At 35.6% G+C, this 22,381-nt stretch overlaps 2 protein-coding genes across 13 annotated transcripts in view; both read right to left on the bottom strand.

The window, feature by feature from the left end:
• Positions 1-539: 539 nt before the first annotated feature.
• gltpb (glycolipid transfer protein b) lies at positions 540-9,642 on the bottom strand. Its single transcript, XM_692094.7, has 5 exons — positions 9,293-9,642; positions 7,426-7,484; positions 5,520-5,653; positions 3,153-3,303; positions 540-1,821 (listed from the first exon to the last, which is right to left on the bottom strand). Exons 1-5 carry the CDS (start codon positions 9,393-9,395, stop codon positions 1,639-1,641), a joined length of 630 nt encoding a protein of 209 aa, XP_697186.3. The 5' UTR covers positions 9,396-9,642; the 3' UTR covers positions 540-1,638.
• A 3,340-nt stretch (positions 9,643-12,982) lies between these two features.
• Positions 12,983-22,381, bottom strand: part of git2b (G protein-coupled receptor kinase interacting ArfGAP 2b) — a 33,485-nt gene continuing 24,086 nt past the window's right edge. For 2 of the 12 annotated variants that reach the window (XR_012385945.1, XR_012385946.1), the window contains 4 exons: positions 19,173-19,236; positions 15,818-16,732; positions 15,132-15,461; positions 13,948-15,041 (listed from right to left, as the gene is read on the bottom strand). Coding sequence is in view for 2 of the 12 variants with exons in the window: in NM_001080188.2 (NP_001073657.2) it covers positions 16,553-16,732; positions 19,173-19,236 (244 nt within the window). In the remaining 10 variants the exon portion in view is untranslated. Of the gene's footprint in view, positions 16,733-17,492; positions 17,573-17,967; positions 19,237-22,381 lie in introns of those variants that run through there. The other 10 variants (XR_012385943.1, XR_012385947.1, XR_012385944.1 and 7 more) reach the window with 6 other exon arrangements.

Here is a 22,381-nt window from a genome sequence, read left to right as displayed (position 1 = left end):
ATAAATTTAATATTAGTGGAATGTGCGTTTATAATTTATGCAAATCCACCACCATTTACTCAAATTTATTTTTTTTAGCAAAAAACTCTAAAAGAGTCATGTGAAAGTTACTAGGTTTTTTTCAGTGATATATGATGATTTTAATATTGTTAGTGGAATGTGCTTTTATCATTTAAGCAAATTACCGTCTGATCACTGTCGTTGCTGATATTCAAATGCAAACACTTCAATCAAATCTGCATAATTGAGTAAATTTTCTTAAAATAAAGGTGAAGCCATCTTTCCTCAATTTTATTAGCTTAATTGTTTTCTGAAATTAGGCTTAATAATTGCACTGGTTTGCTTAAAACATTAGTCAAATTCATCTCTTGATTTTATTAGCAAATTCTTCTCAATATTTTATAATGAATCCAGAATATCTATTTTTAAAGAAAATATGCTTATTTTAATGACAACATCAATTTTTAATGAAAATTACAAGCCTCAACATAATTTTTTACAGTGTTGATTCAAACAAATCACAAAATAAAACCAGAAAATGTAAGTGTTCTCCTTTATTATCAATTGCTGATCATGATTTTGAGGATTGATTGATCTGTACTTCACAACACACACTTCGATCTTCAGATTCATCATTCACAAACTTGGTTGATGAAGCAAATTAGACAGAGATTAGTTATCAAGATTTAAAGATTCAAGATCTGCCAAATCTTAGATTGTTTAAGCAGGGTACGAAGAATTAACCCCAGATGCGTAACACAAATAGCACAACAAGTTGTTTTCCTTGAACAATAAAACATAAGACATCATCATCACTTCAAGAAACATAATCCAAGTTATCAACGACACTAAATACTTTAAAAAATAACACCACATTTATACGAGTCATCATAAAACAAAATCAAAAATATCCTCATCAATAAAATGGACAGAGGCCCTCTCCAATGTGTATTCCATACACATCTCACTAGCTTTGTTTCCATCCAAAGATGCGAATTAGACTTATGTGCAACACTGAAATATTGCATAAAACATTTGCGGATGAAGCACAGTTTCCATCCAATGAGTCAAAGAAAACAAAATCATCACTTTCTGAAAACCTGACGCCAAAGATCAAAAACGAAAAGAGAGTTTGTTGCGGTAGAAGAAGACGCTGTGAGCATTTTTGTAAAATAATAAATTACATTTGCCTCAGAAGAAGAAATGCACTAAATGGGCAATGGCTTTTGGAGGTGAGACGCTCAAGACTTAAGTTCTGAGAGATAATAATACTGAACCACTTTAACAAAGGAGGGATTTTAGAATGACTAAAACAATCAGATGTTTTACATTGTTCTCACTTTGCTGGTTGGTCCATTAATACACTCCCATCAAGCCCATTTTTATCATCACATAGTTAGTTTAAACAAAATCACATACTTTTTTTAATGTACATGCTGAAATTTATTCATTAAATGTGTTTCCATTTGCATTTTTTATCATCAGATAAAGTTTATTTTTATTGCACATTTTGGCATTTCAATTAAGCATTTTTGTCAAAACGACATTCAAAAATGAGCATTAAAAATAGGCGGCTGGAAACATAGCTACTGTACAAACAAACATAACTCTACATCTAAACTGACATCTGTTAGAGTTTCAAACCAAGTAGTCCAGTTCAGCATTCATTGTGGAATACATTTCATAAATAGCATCTACAGTTGCGGTGAAGTTTATCAAGAACTGGCGAACTTTCGCCAAGCAATCCTCCTCTGCAACTTCTTGATCCTTGGACAAAGCTTTAAGAAAATCTGACCGGCACGGTGCAGCAAATAATGCAGCCTACAGCAGAACCAAACAAATGCTGCATGTCAAACCCTCATAAAAACCACACCTCAACCATCACAACAAAGCCAAAAGTCAAGACCATTTCCTTCACAAAACTTTGCAGATTGAGGTGAAGTTGGTTTTATATTAACACATTTGTTCATTTTTGAACAGTGACAACTTGTGACATTGTTTACCATGCTACTTTAAATATTTCGCCTGAAATCCCATGTAAATATGACTTCAAAACTGCATTTAGTGCTAATTGACTGTGAACAAAGTTGTTTTTTATTAGTCATTATTGGCTATTTAGAATTCACAAGCATAACTTTTTGTACTTATATTATTAAGGAGCAAGCATAGAATGTGCGTATATATAAAAACATCTTTACCCTAATACTTTAATTTAGGTAAAGTTGGTTTTATATTTGCACATTTGTTCATTTTTGAACAGTGACAACTTAACACGCTCATTATATTGTTTACCACGATACTTTGACTTTAACTGTATAAATAGGACTTAAAATCATTAGCTCTGTTTAATTGACTGTGAACAATGTATACTTTGATAGTCATTGGCTTCTAATGTGATTTCCCTATTTATAATTTGCAAACAATGCTTTTCTGAACTTATATATTGAAGGAGCAGGTCGAAATGTGCGCATATAAAACCAATTTTACTACAATACTTTGAGGTAAAGTTGGTTTTATTTGAACACATTTGTTCATTTTTGAACAGTGACAACTTATGTCACGCTCCCTACAGTGTTTACTATGCTATTTAGAATATACACTCTAAAATCACAAATAAATATGACTTTATAAGAACATTAGCAACATTTAATTGACTGTAAACAATGTTTTATCTAAACTTTGATATTCATTGGCTGCTAATATGATTTCCCCATTTAGAATTTGCAAACAATGCTTTTCTGAACTTGTATTATTATTATGGAAAATATAAAACCAACTTTACTTTAATACTTTGAGGTAAAGTTGGTTTTATAGTCGCAATTTTGTTCATTTTTGTAGTGACAACTTAATACACTCCCTATATTGTTTAACACGCTACTTTGAATATTACCGTCTAAATATGACTAATGTTGTTAAATAGTGCTAATAGTTGTAGTTTTGAACAATGTATACTTTGAAAGTCATTGGCTCTTATGTGATTTCCCTACTGAGAATTTGCAAACAATACTTTTCCTAACTTACACTATTAAGGAGCAAGTATAAATCTGTAACGTTAACCAACTTTACCTCAATACTTTGCCAAGCCTCATACCATAGCAATGGCATGTCCATATTGTTGTCACAGCCGACATAAATATTAACAAAACACCCACCTTGAAAACTTTCTGGACTATCCAGCCGTGGTATCTCTTCAGTGCTTGATCATAAGCTTTGGTGATGTTGACGCGAATGAGATTGGGATTGTCCTCATCTCTCTCTCCATCGGCAAGACTCTGCAGTAAAATCTGAATGAAGCGCAGGCCTCTGAGGAGAACACGGTAAACTGTTAAAACATCTCTCCGCTAATGTATAAGATGAATGTTTTGTAATGAAGCAGGTTACAACAACACTCACGCGATTAGATATCGCTCCTAATAATTCACTGTACATCCTGGCCGTTAGACAAATACCGTTACTATCACACTTGTTTGATTTGAAAGTTTGAATCTGCGCGGCGTGCGTTTTGAATTCGATTGGCTTGTGTTTTTTCTAGCTACGCAGTCTTGGCCGCGCGCACGTTGACTCTGACTGCGTTTGGTTTGGACGCGGCGCACGTGACCCTGAATGTTTATATATTTTCCCACACGATAATTTTTGTTAACTGCTTTTTATTAAAGGGCTTAACCAAACAGTTCCTCTGTTACCTTATATTTAATAATAAAAAAAATAATCATAATAATTTTAAAAGATGTGAATAGAACTATTTTTATCTAAACTTTTCTTCAGAATCTTTATCTCTGTTCAAATACTAAGTCTAGATTTATCCAAAGGTGTGCCAGTGTTTATTTTTAATAAACTTATTTAATAAACTTATTTTATAAACTTATTGAATAAACTCATACTTTTAAAACTTTTGTAAAAAAATTACAAAAGTAAATAAAATGAGATCAAAGAACAAGAGACTGAGATATCAAACACCCATAAGCACACAGTTTGAACACTTTCAGAAATAAAGGTACAAAAGCTATCACTGGGTCTGTACCTTTTCAAAAAGTAGCCTACACTTTTGTACCATACAGGTGCACACTGGTACCTTAAGGGAACATTTTTGTTCCAGTAGGGCAGAGATGCCCAAAGTAGGACCCATAGGCCAAAGTTAGCCCATTTTAAGCTTTCATTTGGTCCACAATCCCTTTTGACATAAAGAGTTTTGGTTGTTTGTTTTATTGTTGAGCTACAAAAAAGCTAATTGAATTAAATGTTTCAATGAAATGTTGTTAATAAATCTGATGTTTTAAAATTTAAATAGTTACTCGACGGATAGAATACTATGCAGAAGACATCGACGAGCAAATGAAGGCATAAAGTAGCATAACTCCATTCTGTTATAAATGAAATTGCTTTTACTGTAATACGTTCATTATTAAATGTTAATACACAGTTGAAGTCAGAATTATTAGCCCCCCTGTTTATTTTCACCCCAATTTCTGTTTAACACAGAGAAGGATTTTCCGACACATTTCTAAACATAATAGTTTTAACAACTCATTTCTAATAACTGATTCATTTTATCTTTGACATGATGACCGTAAATAAATAATATTTGACTAGATGTTTTTCAAGACACTTACATACAGTTTAAAGTGACATTTTAAAGGCTTAACTAGGTTAATCAGGTTAACTAGGCAGGTTAGGGTAATTAGACAAGTTATTGTATAATGATGGTTTGTTCTGTAGACTATCGAAAAAAATCTAGCTTAAGGGCTAATAATTTTGACCTAAAAATGTTATTCTTAAAAAATTAAAAACTGTGAAAAAAATTCAAAGGGGGGCTAATCATTTTGACTTCAACTGTATATACTATATTAGTTCATATAAAGCAATGTTTTCTAGTTATTTTGAAATATTATTAAATAAATTAGGAAATTACAAATGGCAACTAGATTTACCTTCAGCCCAAAAGTCTCCATCAAGTTTGGTTTTTGTCCCTTTATAAGAAAAAGTTTGGCACTCCTGCTGTAGGGTATACTTGTCTACTTTTAAGGTACTCTGGAGTACACAATTGTACTTCTTAGGTATATGTACCTTTATGGTACAAAAGTGGACCTGAAAGTAATAAGAATGTACCTTTAGAAAAGGTACCGGCTCAGTGACATCTTGTGCACCTTTATTTCTGAGAGTAATTGAATCCTATTTCTTTGCCGAACACACTGACATTACTTTTCAGAAAAGATCACCACAGCGGAATGAATCGCCGACTTATCCAGCATATGTTTTACGCTTTTATTACGCTTTTTAGCTTATTCAATTCATATACAGCGCATGTGTTAGGACTGTAGGAGAAACCAGAGGACCCAGGGGAAACCCACGTCAACACGGGGAGAACATGCAAACTCCACAAAGAAACGCCAACTGACCCAGCCGGGACTTGAAGCAGCATCTTCTTGTTGTAAGGTGACAGTGCTAACCACCGTGCCACCTAATAAACAAAATAACAGATGAAACAAAAATCAGGACATGTGAGAATGTGAATAAATTACCTCTTTAACCACATAAGCGCCAGTGTGGCTCCAACTTTAGGCCACTCTGAGCCATAGCTGCTTTTCTCAATGATCAGTATCTGCTGAAGAGTCTCGTACTTCACCGGATCAGAGTCATAGACGGCCTTTATTTTCTTATGGGAGTGAAAGAAATTCAGAACACGTTTTCAGAGATTTATTCACATATTAAAGTTTAGTTGAAAGCCATGCACAATAATAAAATGAAGTACAATATATGATAAATTTGAACACTTATGGTGCTAAATGTACCATCCTCACAATTATATAGACCATTTTTAAGGTATGTAAACAAACACAATGGTTCTAACGCATTTCCTGTTTTACATTTTTAATTTCTATAACTTCAGAGAATTCAAAAATAGCCACATGTTCATAAGTTATGATAGCTGTTTTAACATTAATTTATGATTCAATCAACTCTTGTTACAGTTATGAAATAGTTTGATAACAAAACAGGAAATATTCACCGGCATTGAAATGGTCTATAGCAGTGGTGGCCAACCTTGTTCCTGGAGAGCCATCTTCATGCAGGTTTCAGTTGCAACTCCTATCAAACACACCTGCCTGTAATTACCACGTGGTGTTCAGGTAATAATTAATTGGTTCAGGTGTGTTTGATATGGGTAGCAGCTGAAATCTGCAGGAAGGATGCTCTCCAGGAACAGGGTTGGCCACCCCTGTTCTGTAGTTTAGGGCACAGGTGTCAAATCCAGTTCCTAGAGGGCTGCAGCTCTGTACAGTTTGGCACTGACCCGAATCAAACACAGCTGATCCAAATAATTGAGGTGTTCAAAATAGTCTTGAACACCTTGATTAATGGAATCAGCTGGCTTTGATTAGGATCTGAGCAAAACTGTGCAGAGCTGCGGCGTCCAGGAATTGAATTTGAGACCTATGTCCTTAACTACAGGTGTCAAACTCAGTTCCTGGAGGGCTGCAGCTCTGCACAGTTTAGTTTTGTTATTTCCTATTTTGTTCACCCTCCCGCTTTGTTATTTCTCCAAAACACCTGTAATTTTTGCTGTAAGTCTGTAACAGTCCCGGGTTGCCGACTTTGGTATAGTATTCGATCGCAGCGGCCACCTGAAACCCAGTGCATAGTACAGTTACTTACCCGGTTCTGGGCTGTGTTATTCAGACACCTCACTTCCCACACCAAAACATCACAACCCACCCTCGATCTCCCGGATTTTCAGAGACAAATATTGGCAGGTATGGTTCCAACCCTGATCAAACTAATTGAGTCAATCAGGCTTGTCTGAAAGTGCGTTGAAGCGGGTTGAAACTAAACAGTGCAGAGTGGCCCTTCAGGACCTGAGTTTAACACCCCTGGTTAAGGGAGAAAAGGAGTAGATTGGATGCCACAGTATGGCAATTAAAAGGCAACAAATCTGTGTTATCTAATTTTGTTTTGATTGTATACACATTGTGGTTTGCTATTGTGCTAGTTTGATACTATATTTAATAATTTATATTTAAATTATTATTTTTGATACTATATTTCTTTAATGTCATTTTTTGTATTTATGGCTTTTTGTTCTCTACATTTTCTGCTATACTGGTCTTTATGTGGAGAGCCAGCCTGATCTCACGAGAAAACGTAAGTATTTTACGTTCGTACAAATTTGTACGATTTTAAAAAGGAGGCGTGGCCCCTAACCCCACCCCTAACCCCAACCCTTATTGGGGCATGAGCAAATCGTACTAAATTGTACGAATTAGATTATACGAATTCATACGAATTAGCCACTAAAGCAAAAAGTTACAAATTGCCGTGAGATTGTGTTGGGAAAGCTCTATACCATACACTGTACATCTAAATGTGGAAACTGTAATTAAAAACAAGTAAAAAAGAAAACGATACACAATAAAGTAATATACTTACAGTGATGTTTCCATTAATGTCCGACTTAATTGGAGCAAAGACCTTGGAACCAAGGCAATCTGAATAACATGAAATGTGCTATGAAACATTATAACACCCAGTTCCTGTCAATATGGAGAGCATGACATGTAGTTTGCAAATCCAAATTACTTCAAATGATCAAATCAATACAAACTGAAAAAAGATATAAAAAAAATGATTAAACAAATGTAATCATCAAATTTTCTACTAAATCCACACTAAACCACAGTAGAGAGAGACCGGGTTGAAAGAACTTTTTGTTTGAGCTGTTCATCTGAAATCTGTTATTTTCCGATACCTTGTAGCAACAATGCATTTGAACTTGTTTTACACAATCAAAGATTATGTGAGTTAAGGCCAAATTCACAGTTTCGTTGTTAAAACATCCAGTGACCCACCACTGGAGTAAATAATTCTGAGTTATTATCATCAAAAAAGCTAGAATATTTATTACTTATGTTGAATGTTGGTTTGAAGTTAGCACAAGTGCCTATAGCATTAAACTATGACTATTGGAAGTCAATAAAAATGTATCTACATTACAAAGAATTATTTCGGCTTACTGTATAGTAGTCAACATTTGAAGTGGATCAAAACGGTTTATCGAAAGTGTTGGAATTGATGTTGTTTAAAAGTTTTAGGACAGCTTTTATGAAAGTTGATCCACTTTGAATGTTGGCTACTGTGTGTGTGCCACTGTTCAAGTGAGCTCAAAAAGGAGCTTGAAGTGTTTAATACTGAAGACATCAACATTTGCTGCACTTAGATCAGAGATGCCCAAACTAGGGCATGCAGGCCAAAGTTGGCCCATGGTAACTTTCAATTCAATTCAGCTTTATTTGTATAGCGCTTTTACAATGTAGATTGTGTCAAAGCAGCTTCACATAAATGGTCATAGTAACTGGGTCAGGGTAGTTCAGTAACCTTTGGTTGCCCGCCATCCTATCTGAAAAGAGAGGAAGAATTATGTGGATGCTTTAGAGATTGTCATTTCTAATCTAATGTAGCCTTTTGTTTGTTTTATTGTTAAAAGCTAACTGCAATCAAATGTTTCAATTAAACAGTTTAAATAATTCAGATTTAGGCCAGGGCAGATTCTGCTTGACTGGTCAATTCAGCATTGAACTCCACTGTGCTATAAATGCGATTGTTTATACTTTTATTGCAATAGGTTATCATTTTAAATGTCATACTGCATTAGTTAATTACAATTTAAAGTATTTTTTCTAACAAATTAGAAAATTACCCATGGCAACTTTAATGTAATATAATTTGGTACCTTTGGCTCATGGCTCTCAATCATATTTGGTTTTTGTCCCTTTGTACGAAAAAGTTTGGGCACCCCTGATTTAGATAGTCAAACAAGCAGTGTTACACTAACAGTGCTATGGTCTCACAAATAACATGAATTCACCAAAGCAACATTTTTTTAAGCCCAGTGAAAAAAAATAATAAAGCTGGATATATTGGAACACTTCAGGTACTTTGTCTCAAGTTAATTTCTAACCATGTTTGAATGGTAATCTGGCGCCACCGTGTGGTTAAAAAGTCGTTGAAAAGGCCATCCACGAATAATCAACACAGGGAGAACAGTATCTGCTCTGTCCACTCAATATTTAATGGCCTCCTTGTTGTTTATTGCACCGGTTTTAACATTCATCCTTTAAAAGTCTAATAAAATGCTAGAGCAAGAGGGAAATTTGCTGTCATAGACTGTTTCAAGTCTTTACTAATAAACCTTGGTTAAAATTAATGTAAACATACTTAATCTAAAGGCATTTTCTTAGGCTTACCAGTAAAAAATATCGAATATAGCCTACGTGAGGTAATAAATTTAGCGACTTACCGAAAAAAGGCGGCAGGTGAGAAACTGACTCTAGAAATGTCTTTGTGGCGATTTCTTTGGTGTCAGACAGCGGCGCAAACTGCTGGTCCAGCAAAAGAGCCATAGCAAAGAATAAATGAATGAAATATAGCCAGCAAATGAACGAATGTGAGATTTTATTTTACAAAGAGATCGACGCTTCGTTTCTAATTTAATTTGGCCCGTCATATACACTCAACAGGTGAAAACAACTGAAACTGTCCGGCTGAAGTAAAGACTGTTCAGTCAGTTTGCAGTGAGCCCACAGCACTCAACGTTAATAAATCATGCCAGCATTGAAATGCACTTTATGCTGTCGAATGGCAAACTACAGTAGTAGTGACGTTAGTAGTTTATTTTTATAGTACAAACGGCCCAAACACAATCGACATTAGTTAAAATGACAAGTCACACATTGCATAAACAACTAGAGCACTAAAAACAAAGCCCATAACATTCAGAAACCTCAAAAGCTAAAGAAAGATGATGGGATTTCAGAAGGTTTTAAAAACATTTAAAGTTGTAGCTTGTCCAATGTGAGGTGGATTATTATTCCAGGGTTTTCTTTGTCAAATTTAAGACTTTTTGAGACCCTTTTATGAACATTATGAACGAAATTTTAGACTTAAACAGGGCTAAACACTAAGGATTTTTTTTGTAATGGCCCAGTTACTTCAAACAGTTTTTGTATTACAGAAGATCATGTAAAGGGATGTGATGCTTTAGTTTTCGTTCTCTGCTTAATTTAATTAAGAGAATTAGCTGTAAACATGTCTAACAGCTGTGATTTGTATCTCTGCGCAATAAAAACACATGTTTAGTTTTAAGATGGATTATTGGTGACTGGGTATATACTTGGACAAAGGAAAATTAAGACCTGTTTAAGATGATTTAAGACCTACAACTAACTAGCCATGTAAGTAAATTTAAGACTTTAAGCACTTACATTTTGTTTATGAACTTTAAGACATTTTAAGACTTTTTAAGACATCGCGGACACCCTGTTATTCAGAATCAGAAAGAGCTTTACAGCCAAGTATGTTCACACATACCAAGAATTTGTTTTGTTTTCGTGACAGAGCTTCTACAGTTTGTAAGGTCCACCCAGTTGGTCCAATGGAGGTGTCCTCTGGTGGATGAAAGTTCAATGCCTGTTCGGTCTTTTCAGTGAAAAATGTTGATTTACTTTAAATTTAACTCCTATCTGACTCCAATTTGAATATGAGGCGGTTTAGAATATTAATATATTTATCTTTCATTTCATCTGACTCCATTTAGAAAATATTAAGAAGATTATATCAATATATAATTTAGATAAATGTTTTAACCTTTTGTCTTCTCTCGTAACTATTAGATTTGTTCATTCAAGTGCTCAGAGAGATCGTCCCGGCCGATGGCGTCCCTCACAATCATAGTCATGTCAGTCTTCAATACTAAATAGAGGTAAATGACTACCACTTTTAGATGGCCGCTCCCCAGCTTGCTCGTTCTAAAGTGTTTTTAATTAGTCCTCCTTAGATGTAGACCCTTGAGTAAAGACAATATCATTTTCAATCTGAGATTAGGACAATTATTATAAATGTAACCGACTACTGTGCTCTATAATAATTTTGGTTTCACCAAGCCCTAGGTATTACTTTAGTATTTACTATAATTTTGACCCATACCATGTATTTTTGGATATTACTAAAATGTGCAACATATGTCCTTGCACAAATGCAACCAACTAACCAATCAACCAACCAATCAATCAATCAATCAAACATATGCTAGAGAAGAATTAATGCACAATACCTTCATGCAAATAATCAATGAACATCCATGACAAGTTCCATCTCGAGTACATTTAAATTTTATTATATTTAATACCAAGACTTTCATTGAAGCAGCATCAACTGCATGATGCATATCCCATAATGAAGGCGGCGTGACCTTCTGAACTGAGCAGGTTAGTGTGTGCGCGTGTGTGTGTTTGTGTTCGCACATCCACCAGCTACTGGAGCAGGAAACAGAAGGACAAACTCACACCAGGTTAGTTGCATACAGAACTGACAACTAGCAGCTTACATATAGAGCTTGTATATAAATATAATACAATGTACTGAATAATACAGAGCGATACCACATAATACCGGAATCACTAACACAGCAGCTGGTGGCCGTTAGGCAAATGTGTCGTTATTTGTATTATTTCAGACAAGGCAGCACATGAACACATACATTTAGGACACACGAGAGCATCCCTAAAACATGGAGTGAATTCATAGCGGATTACTTTCGTTTCGCAGCGGTCTATGAATAAACTCTGAGGAATGAAAACTTTTCACACGCGCACGGGATTGAAGAAAGCATCCTGAAAGAAATATAAAATGGACGTACATTTGAACTTGATGGAAATGAGAAATTATTTCTAGTGAAAATAAACATGAAATGTCAGCATGTACACCACCAACCAAAACATTAGAATCAGCAAGATTCCTTTTTCATGTTTCATGGCAATTCAGCTCACCAAGACTTTATTTATACGATTAAAAATACATAATTGAAAATAATTGTTTTTTTTAATCTAATTTATTCCTGTGATTCAAAGCTGAATTTTTGTCATCAATATAGACCTTTTTCTTGGCTGCTGCATGGAGGGCGCAATTGCGACCAGCGTCTTCCGGTAGAATGTTTAGAACTTCCGTTTACAGCATTTACAACAGGTAATTTGCCTTCCAGCACTGGGAAACCCCCATACACACTCATTCACACACATACACTATGGCCAATTTAGTTTATTCAATTCACCTTTAGCATGTCTTTGAACTGTGGGGGAAACTAGAGTCCCCAGAGAAAACCACGCCAATACAGAGAGGGTAAAGCTTTTATATATAATTTTTTTTCTGGTTTTTCACCTTTAATGGATATTACTGTAGAGATTATTGACCGGAAAGCGTGGGGAGCAGAGAGAGGGAAAGGATCAGGATAGGACCTCAAGGCAGGAATCAAACTCAAGATGTCTTGAGCACGGAAGTGCATACGTCGATGCACTAACCAATATTTTAAACTATTTAAATGCATTTTTAATGTAAAAAAAAAAAGACTAAATAAAAGCTTTTATTTTAAATGTATTTGTAAAGTAAAAGATTGAAAATAAAATCTATTTAAACATGTTGCATTTGTAATGTAAATATTGTAAAAAATATTATTACTTAACTATTTTAACCATTTTAATGCTTTTGTAATGTAAATAAAAGAATGTAAACAAAAGTTATTATTTAACTATTTTAATGGTAATGTAAAAATATCGTAAATAAAAGCTATTATTTGAGCTATTTTAAATAATATTTTTAATATAAAAGATTGAAAATAAAAGCTATTATTTAACTATTACACCAATTATCATTAATGCATTTGTAATGTAAATTATTGTAAACAAAAGTTAATACTTTATTATTTTAACTATTTTAATGCTTTTGTAACGTAAATAAAAGATTGTACACAAACATTATTATTTTTAGCCATTTTTAATGTCAACGTAAAAAAAGATTGTAAATAAAAGCTTCTATTTTTAAGTATTTTTAATGTATTTACAATATTAAAGATTGAATATAAAAGCTATCATTTAATTAGTTTAACTATTTTAATGCATTTGAATTGTAAATAAAATGATTGACTTTTTTTTAAATATTTGTATGGTAATGTAAAAAAAGACCATAAATAAAAGCTATTATTTTTAAACGTTAAAAAGAATCCTAAAAGTCAAATGTATGGCAGTTTCCATAATATTACGAAGTTTAGAACTTTCAGCGCTGACAATTGGAGGAATCATTATTTTATTTCATTTGTTCATTCATTCATTTACCTTCGGCTTAGTTGCGTATTTCTCAGGGGTCGCCACATTGGAATGAACCGCCAAGTTATCCAGCATATGTTTTACACAGCGGATGCCCTTCCAGCTGCAACCCAGTATCCACCCACACACACACACTCGTACACTATAGATGAATTGGATAAATAAAATTGGCCGTAGTGCGTTTGGACTGTGGGAGAAACCTGAGCACCCGGATAAAACCCACAGCATTACGAACACAGACATGTCAACTGATCCAGCCAGGACTTGAACCAGCGACCTTCTTGCTGTGAGATAACATTGCTAACCACTGAGCCACTGTGTCGCCTATTTTATTTTAGAATTATTATTATTATTATTATTTTAAATCAGTGTTTTTGTACCAATAATAAATGATCACAAGCAAACAGCATTCTGATTTGTGAAGGCTCACGTGACACAGACGTATAGACTGGAGTAATGATGAAAATTCAGCTTTGAATCACAGGAATAAACTAAACTTGAAACTATGTTCAATAAGAAAACCGTTATTAATGGATTATATTATTATATTTAACAATTTTGACTATTTTCCATCCAATAAATACAGCCTTGATGAGCAGAATTACCTTTTAAAACATAAAAAATAAATCTTACTGATTCCACACACACACACACACACACACACACACACACACACACACACACACACACACACACACACACATGCACGCACACACAACAGCTCACATACTAAAGCACTTCATAATAAGACTATACACTCTGAATACTTAATTCAATGGCCACACCAGGACGGGTAAGATATTATTCTGCAGCGAGGCTAAAGGGTATTTATTGCACAAGAAATGAGGCATTGTGGGTCCTGACATCTACATCATGGTCACGTTTTGAGTGAACTGCTTTTCAAGACAAAGAACCATTTATTACACCAGCTGAATTTCAGCAATAATAGCTGTTTACGATTTGTTCCGGTTTTGTCTTGGCGTGATGTATTGGAAATGCACAGGTAGTAAAGGCCTTGTTCTGTTAATCCACAAACATGAGCGATACAGACGAAAATGAGTTCATTAGCACCATCGGAAGCAAAACAAATATTAGTTTACAATTAAAAACGGCACCATAAAGCTAGGACAAAACAATAATAATATTAATAATGTCATTGATAATTGAAACTCAGTGTCCCAAAATTTATGTTAGTGTGTACGAATAAAATATATATAAAAAAGGTCATTTCTGCAAGAATACAAACCAAACTGTGCTGTGTTGATCATCAATAATAATAATAATACCTGGGGCGGGACAATAAATTGATGCAATGAGAATTGATTCTGAATCGATTCTGAAATTGAGCTTGGTTTTTGCCACCAGGTGGCGCTGTATGTTTTATAAACAGCAACATACAGCTAGTCCTTGCTCATACCACTTAAACATAACCATCATTAATAACGTTGATGATTTGATGAAAACATTCAAGCAAATTACACAATAAATGCGTGGTGGAAGTACATTACATCGCTGAAAGCTCAAGAGTTCTTCATGCTTGCTAATAGTGTATGATTAAAAACTAGCCTAGAGCACTGTCTGCTGTTAAAAACAGGGCTAGAGCGTCACCTGCTGTTAAAAACTAGCCTAGGGGCACCATCTGCTGTTAAAAACTAACATAGAGCGCCATCTGCTGTTATAAAACTAGCCTAGGGCAACATCTGCTGTTAAAAACTAGCATAGAGCGCAGTCTGCTGTTAAAAACTAGTCTAGAGCACCATCTGCTGTTAAAAACTAGCCTAGAGCGCAGTCTGCTGTTAAAAACTACCCTAGAGCGCCATCTGCTGTTTAAAACGAGCCTAGAGTGCCATCTGCTGTTAAAAACTAGCCTAGAGTGCCATCTGCTGTTAAAAACTAGCCTAGAGGGCCATCTGCTGTTTAAAAGAGCCTAGAGTGCCATCTGCCATTAAAAACTAGCCTAGAGGGACATCTGCGGTTAAAAACTAGCCTAGAGTGCCATCTGCTGTTTAAAATGAGCCTAGAGCGCCATCTGCGGTTAAAAACTAGCCTAGAGCGCCATCTGTGGTTTAAAACGAGCCTAGAGCGCCATCTGCTGTTAAAACTAGCCTAAAGCACCTTAAGCTGTTTAAAACTAGCCTAGAGCGCCATAAGCTGTTAAAAGTAGCTTAGAACGCCATCTGCTGTTTAAAACTAGCCTAGAGCGCAATAAGCTATTAAAACTAGCCTAGAGCACCATAAGCTGTTAAAACTAGCTTAGAGAGCCGTCTGCTGTTTAAAACTAGCCTAGAGTGCTGTAAGCTGTTTAAAACTAGCCTAGAGCACCATAAGCTGTTAAAACTAGCTTAGAGAGCCGTCTGCTGTTTAAAACTAGCCTAGAGTGCTGTAAGCTGTTTGAAACTAGCCTAGAGCGCCGTAAGCTGTTAAAACTAGCTTAGAGAGCCCTCTGCTGTTTAAAACTAGCCTAGGGTGCTGTAAGCTGTTTAAAACTAGCCTAGAGCGCCGTAAGCTGTTAAAACTAGCTTAGAGAGCCATCTGCTGTTTAAAACTAGCCTAGAGTGCTGTAAGCTGTTTAAAACTAGCCTAGAGCGCCGTAAGCTGTTAAAACTAGCTTAGAGAGCCGTCTGCTGTTTAAAACTAGCCTAGGGTGCTGTAAGCTGTTTAAAACTAGCCTAGAGCGCCGTAAGCTGTTAAAACTAGCTTAGAGAGCCATCTGCTGTTTAAAACTAGCCTAGGGTGCTGTAAGCTGTTTAAAACTAGCCTAGAGCGCCGTAAGCTGTTAAAACTAGCTTAGAGAGCCATCTGCTGTTTAAAACTAGCCTAGGGCACCATCTGGCATTAAAAACTTGCCTGGAGCACCATCTGCTTTTAAAAACTAGCATAGAGCGCAGTCTGCTGTTAAAAAAAAACCCAGCCCAGAGCCAAGTAGTGCTCGCTGCAGTCTGAGGTGGACATTCAACTCCTCCTACATCAAAGTGGCAAGTCAGACAATGTAATGAGCACCCTTACTGTGATGGTTGGGTTTAGGGTATGGGGAGGTGTAGATGTTAATAACACACAATAAAATGTGTCATTTTATATATAAAACAGAATTAGCAACAAACGCTTACACACGTGCATCCACTAAGCATTGGACATCTTTCTACACGCTGCAGTGTGGCGTCTGACATGACACTTGGATGTGGGTGGGGTTGGATCTCCACCAGACGCTTCTCCATAGAGCGCCATCTGGTGTTAAAAACTAAATGCAGAATCAATTCCAGGAGAACTACGATACATTCCAATAGTCTAAGACTCGATCCATGAATCACAAAACATCAATGTATGGTCCCAGCCCTAAATAATACTGGACAATATAATAGCAAATAAACGTGTAGACATGGTGAAAGGCGTTCAGATACTGTAACTCAGTTACTGTCTTTGGTAGTCACAGTAACTAGCTGTTTAGCCGCTTTGGCAATGTCGTAGGCACACTGAATAACCTGCTGGGAGTCGTGCGGTGTGGCCTTCTGACATTCGCCCTGCAGACGGCTGGCACTGGAGGTCAAGAGACGCAAAGACCCACGAACGGTCTCTGAAGATGGCCTCTGTAATGGAAGACATTGTTGACTGCTTTATTGACTATTTCGTGCTTGATGTGAATACAGAAACAGATCCAAAGGGTTACAGAAACACTTCACTTTTCTTGAAAACAGACTTACAAAAATAGAATTACAACTTCGCTACCAAAAAACTTTGCTGCTGTGCCATTGCTGCAGCAGGTGAAATGATATTACACACTGCCTGAAAATAGTCCCCAGTTAACATTGATGAAAGTCAGCCTATTTTCAGGTGCTGGTTACGGCGGAATGAGATTATAGTTTCTAATTTAATAATGTGTGTATTTATATAGCATATTTATCATGTATGGCCATACACCCAAAGCACTTCACAATCATGAGGGCGGGTCTCTCCACACCACCACCAGTGTGCAGCATCCACTTGGATGATGCGACGGCAGCCACAGGACAACAGCGCCAGTGCGCTCACCACACACCAGCTATAGTGGGAGTGAAGAGACAGTGATAGAGCCAATACAGTGGTTGGGGATGATTGGGAGGCTGTAATGGATAAGAGCCGATGGAGAATTGGGAATTTGGCTAGGACACCGGGGTTACACCCCTAACTCTTTATGAGAATTGCCATGGGATTTTTAATGACCACAGAGAGACAGGGCCTCGGTTAAACGTCTCATCCGAAAAGTTTCTAGCCATATCAGCCAACAAAATAGCAACTTTTTATTTTCCGTTAGTCTTAGCACACGACGTAACTACAAAAGAGTCAAGCTTTAGAAAAATGAATCAAAACTTTATTATTATTTTTTTTTTTGCGAGATGCTAATGGTCTAATCCAGGCATGTCTAAACTCGATCCTGGAGGGCCGGTGTCCTGCAAAGTTTAGTTCCAACCCCAATTAGACACATCTGGGCTAGCTAATCAAGCTCTTAGGCTTTTTAGAAACATCCTTGCTGGTGTGTTGAAGCAAGTTGGAGCTAAAATCTGCAGGACACCGGCCCTCCATGACCGAGTTTGGACACCCCTGGTCTTATCCCATTCAATAATCTATGCTAAGCTAAGCTAAAGTGCTCATGCCAGACTCGTAGATTGGCTAAATGTATTCACAAATGACAAAACTAAACTCTTTACCTCTAGGAAAGGCCAAATTAACTTTTTTTTTATTAAATAAATAAAGTTGAGTGTAACTATAAAGATGCCACAAAGTGCATTGGGTTAAATTTTTTTCTGGATCTACATAGCAGTTAAGTGGCTCAGGTAGGTGTAACAATTATCCAGAAATGCTCATCAATAACTAGAGTTGGGTACCGTTTGGGGTTATTTGGATACCTGTGCTAAATCGATAGTTTTAAAATGGTACCGGTGCCAAAACGGTGCCTGAACCGATACTTTCGACCCACAAAATTATGGTGGATGACTCTTAAAAAGATTTTTATTTAAAAAAAATAAAGTATAAATTCATATTTTATGTATTTGAATTGAATTAATGTATTTCTTTTGATCACTTGTTTGTTAGCATGAATGCAAGATTTGCATTATGCTATTAACATTACATTAGCTTACTACTAACCTGTGGAAAGGCTGTCATCAAAATCAGGGAACACCTTTTTTATGGGCTAGTTGGGGGTTGTGACTACATTTACAAGGACATCATTGATCTAATGATTTGCCTTAATCTGAATTAGACAATAATATGATTAAGGTGTGATCTCGTTTAACATGATCCACTAACGTCATTACATCACCAGGCTATCCACATTTCCATGTTTAATTTTTTAATTTTTCAACTTTACCAGCAGTTTGGCAGTTCCACTTTCATTCAGGAACATTTCATACATGCCCCCGGGACAAACTGAGGTATTTGATGTGAGTATTAAGTACTGGTGGAAGAGTGTTGTTTTAATGGAGTTTTAGACCACACGCCAAATAGAAAGAAGAAACCTCCGTATTTCACAACACGGGTCTCTGTGGTCCTTTAAGGTAATCAAAAATAAAAAAAAATATCTGTTTATATGATAGACTCTTGATCAGATCATGTCTTAATCAATTTAAAATAAAGCGCTGGTGTCCATGTAAATGTACTAAGTGAAAGTGCCATATTGGTACAGAGTTTCGGTACCCAACCCTAATAATAATCATAAGAATAACCCCTAGAATAAAAAGCTCAGTATTTGGATTTCAGTTTATTTGGAATCTCATTAGGAAACAATTTGTCTAATCAAATGCTGCCTGGGGCTTGAACAATAGTAATGATCTTGTGTGAATCTGTTTTTGTTCAATTGGCCTGTTTTCCACCTTGTTTTTTAGATATTACACTCACAGGATTTACATGAGAACGAGGAAACAATGGTGTTTGAGGTTCACGGTATCCCACTTCCATGCATTGATGTCTTGCTTTTCAACTATGCCAAGGTTTATCTAGATTTACATTCTATGGCACTTTTAATTTCTACAATTGTTGGCCCATTCTTACCTTCGGGAATAACGTAGCCATTTCCGTCACTGCTAGAAGAATTCTCTCTGAACACGTGACGAAGCTTGCACAAAGAAAAGAAAGAAAAAACATTCATATTACTGTTTTTTCTCTAAACAGGTGACCAAAAAATGTCATGAACTATTTTAAATGATGAAAGCTTAGATACTGTTGAAGTCAGAATTATTAGCCCCCCCTTGTGTGCCCCCCCCCCAATTTCTATTAAAATTGAAATAAGATTTTGTTTTAACACATTTCTAAACATGATTGTTTTAATCAGAATTATTAGCCCCCCTGTATATTTTCCCCCAATTTCTGTGTAATGGAGAGATTTTTACATTTACATTTACATTTAGTCATTTAGCAGACGCTTTTATCCAAAGCGACTTACAAATGAGGACAAGGAAGCAATTTACACAACTAAGAGCAACAATGAATAAGTGCTGTAGGCAAGTTTCAGGTCTGTAAAGTCTAAGAAGGGAAGTATTAGTATTTTTTTATTTTTTATTTTTTGGGTACAGTTAGTGTGATATTCAGAGAGGCAATTGCAGATTGTATTTTTCTAACACATTTCTAAGCATAATAGTTTAAATAACTCATTTCTAATTATTATTATTATTATGGAAAGAATAAAAGCAAAAAAAAAAAAAAAAAAAACTTACTAAAAATACTGCCCACTCAACAATTCACACATTACTGTCTGGCTTGTTTCTGTCCTCCACTTATAAGCTAAAAAGGAAATAATGGCCCAGCATTCCTGACCATTATCACCAATAAGGCTTAGTAAAACAGGCATCAGTATACTGTAAACCGATAGGTTCAAATATTTTCCAGCTATTAAAGAAATAATTTGTTCTTAATTATAGTTTTGTAACTATACATTTTTAAAATTAAAAATGGTAATATATACATCAGTGTAAACCTATAATTGGTGGAAAAACATATTCTGTAATTGTGTATCTGGGTCTCCACTTTTGACGTGACCTCTTTTAGCTTTAACAAACGTATCCCTTAGGTTTTTCCAAACTTTTTAACAAAAACTGCCTTCCTTTTCCACTGCTGTTGCAATTTCTAGCTAAGAATTATTGGTCATCTGGTTCTCTCTATAATCACGCATGTATGGATCATGAAGCTGTCTGTACAGTCGTCGCTGTTTCAGACAAAATCTCTTCAAAGTGATTCATCTCAAATGAAACGTGGCGCCACACGAACTGTTCGCTCGAGTCTCAAAAAATTTTGTGCACTCCGCCAGCCAAAGTTATGTCACTCGCACCCAAAGCGAACCTTCGCAAACTCTATGATGACGTCACATTCGCCGCGCACAATGAATAACAGAAAGCTGATTGGCTATTGCATGTTGGTCTCATTTGTAGTTGTACTGAAGTCATTGCGTTTGGGAACAGAGATGAGGTTCTCAAGGTGAATGCGTACCTTGGCTTTAAGGGTCAAACAACAAAAAATAAGGTCAAGAATCTTGGTGTGACTCTGGAGTCAGATCTGAGCTTCAACAGTCATGTCAAAGCAGTTAGTAAATCAGCATACTATCATCTCAAAAACAAAGCAAGAATTAGATGCTTTGTTTCCAGTGAAGACTTAGAGAAACTTGTTTATGCTTTTATCAGCAGCAGGGTGGATTACTGTAATGGTCCCCTCACTGGCCTTCCCAAAAAGACAGTTAGACAGTTGCAGCTCATCCAGAAGGCTGCAGCTAGGATTCTCACCAGAAGCAGGAAATCAGAGCACATCACTCCTGTCCTCAGGTCTCTACACTGGCTGCCAGTTACATTCAGAATAGATTTTAAAGTATTATTACTAGTCTATAAATCACTAAATGGCCTAGGACCTCAATACATTACAGATATGCTCACTGAATACAAACCTAACAGATCACTCAGATCTTTAGGATCATATAAACTAAAAAATTCCAAGAGCTCAGTCAAAGCAGGGTGAATCAGCTTTCAGCCACTATGCCCCTCGCTGCTGGAATCAGCTTCCAGAAATGATCAGATGTGCACCAACATTGGGCATGTTCAAATCAAGACTGAAAACACATCTGTTTAGCTGTGCCTTTACTGAATGAGCACTGTGCTGCGTCCGACAGATCGCACTATTATGTTTTTCGTTTTCTTTTTCATTCTTTTATAACCTATTTTAACACATTTTAATTTTTTTATCTGTTTTTAATCATTTTTATTGTCTGCATTTTATGTCCTAAACTTGTCTTTTTCATTCCTGTTTATGTAAAGCACTTTGAATTTGTTACCGTGTATGAAATGTGCTATATAAATAAACTTGCCTTGCCTTGTAACACCGCAAATTACATTTGGACTAGTGAAATAAAGAACTACAACACCACGAAAACCAAGCAACAACAATAACAAAAATTATTTATCTGAGCAATTGATGTAGCGTTACATGGACATCGTAAAAATAAGACCTGTGCCAAAATATTTAAGACCTAGAATAGAGAATTTAAGACTTTTTAAGGCCAAAAATTCAGATTTTTCAATTTGAGATGTTTTAAGATTCCGCAGAAACACTGTGTAATTATGATTTGTTCTGTAAACAATCAATAAACAAAATTGCTTAAGGGGGCTAATAATATTAGTAATTGGCTAATAAAATTGGCTAAAAATTTGTAAAATGGTTTAAAAAAATTAAAAACTGCTTTTATTCTAGCTGAAATAAACCAAAAGACTTTCTCCAGAAAAAAAAAAAAAAATCATATGAAATATTGTGAAAATTTCCTTGCTCTGTCGGTGCAATAGCCTAGTGGTTATCGCGCCGACATATGGTGCAATAGCACCAGAATCTCGGCTTGAGGACATTTCTTTACCCAACACCCCTCTCTCTCTCACCCACTTCGCTTCCTGTCTCAAAACTGTCCTATCTAATAAAGGCCAAAATAAATCTTTAAAAGAAAATTTAAAAAAATTCCTTGCTCTGTTAAACATCATTTAGGAAATATTTGATAAAGAAAACAAAATTCACAATAGGGCTAATAATATTGACTTCAATTACATCCTTCTTAAACATCCTTGAAAAAAACTTGATAAACACTACAACCCTACTTGGCTTCAAATACTGAAAAAAACGATAAAATTAAAATATGGTAAAATCATTTAATCATGTTATTCAATTTATAACATTTACAAATACAAATATAAAACAAGCCCCTTTTGATAATGAATGGTTTTGGTAATATCACC

This window comes from Danio rerio, chromosome 10 (assembly GCF_049306965.1).
Source record: "Danio rerio strain Tuebingen ecotype United States chromosome 10, GRCz12tu, whole genome shotgun sequence".
Classification (NCBI taxonomy): Eukaryota; Metazoa; Chordata; class Actinopteri; order Cypriniformes; family Danionidae; genus Danio; species Danio rerio.
Note: the sequence above shows the minus strand (reverse complement) of the source record. Positions and strands in the feature narration are given on the sequence as shown.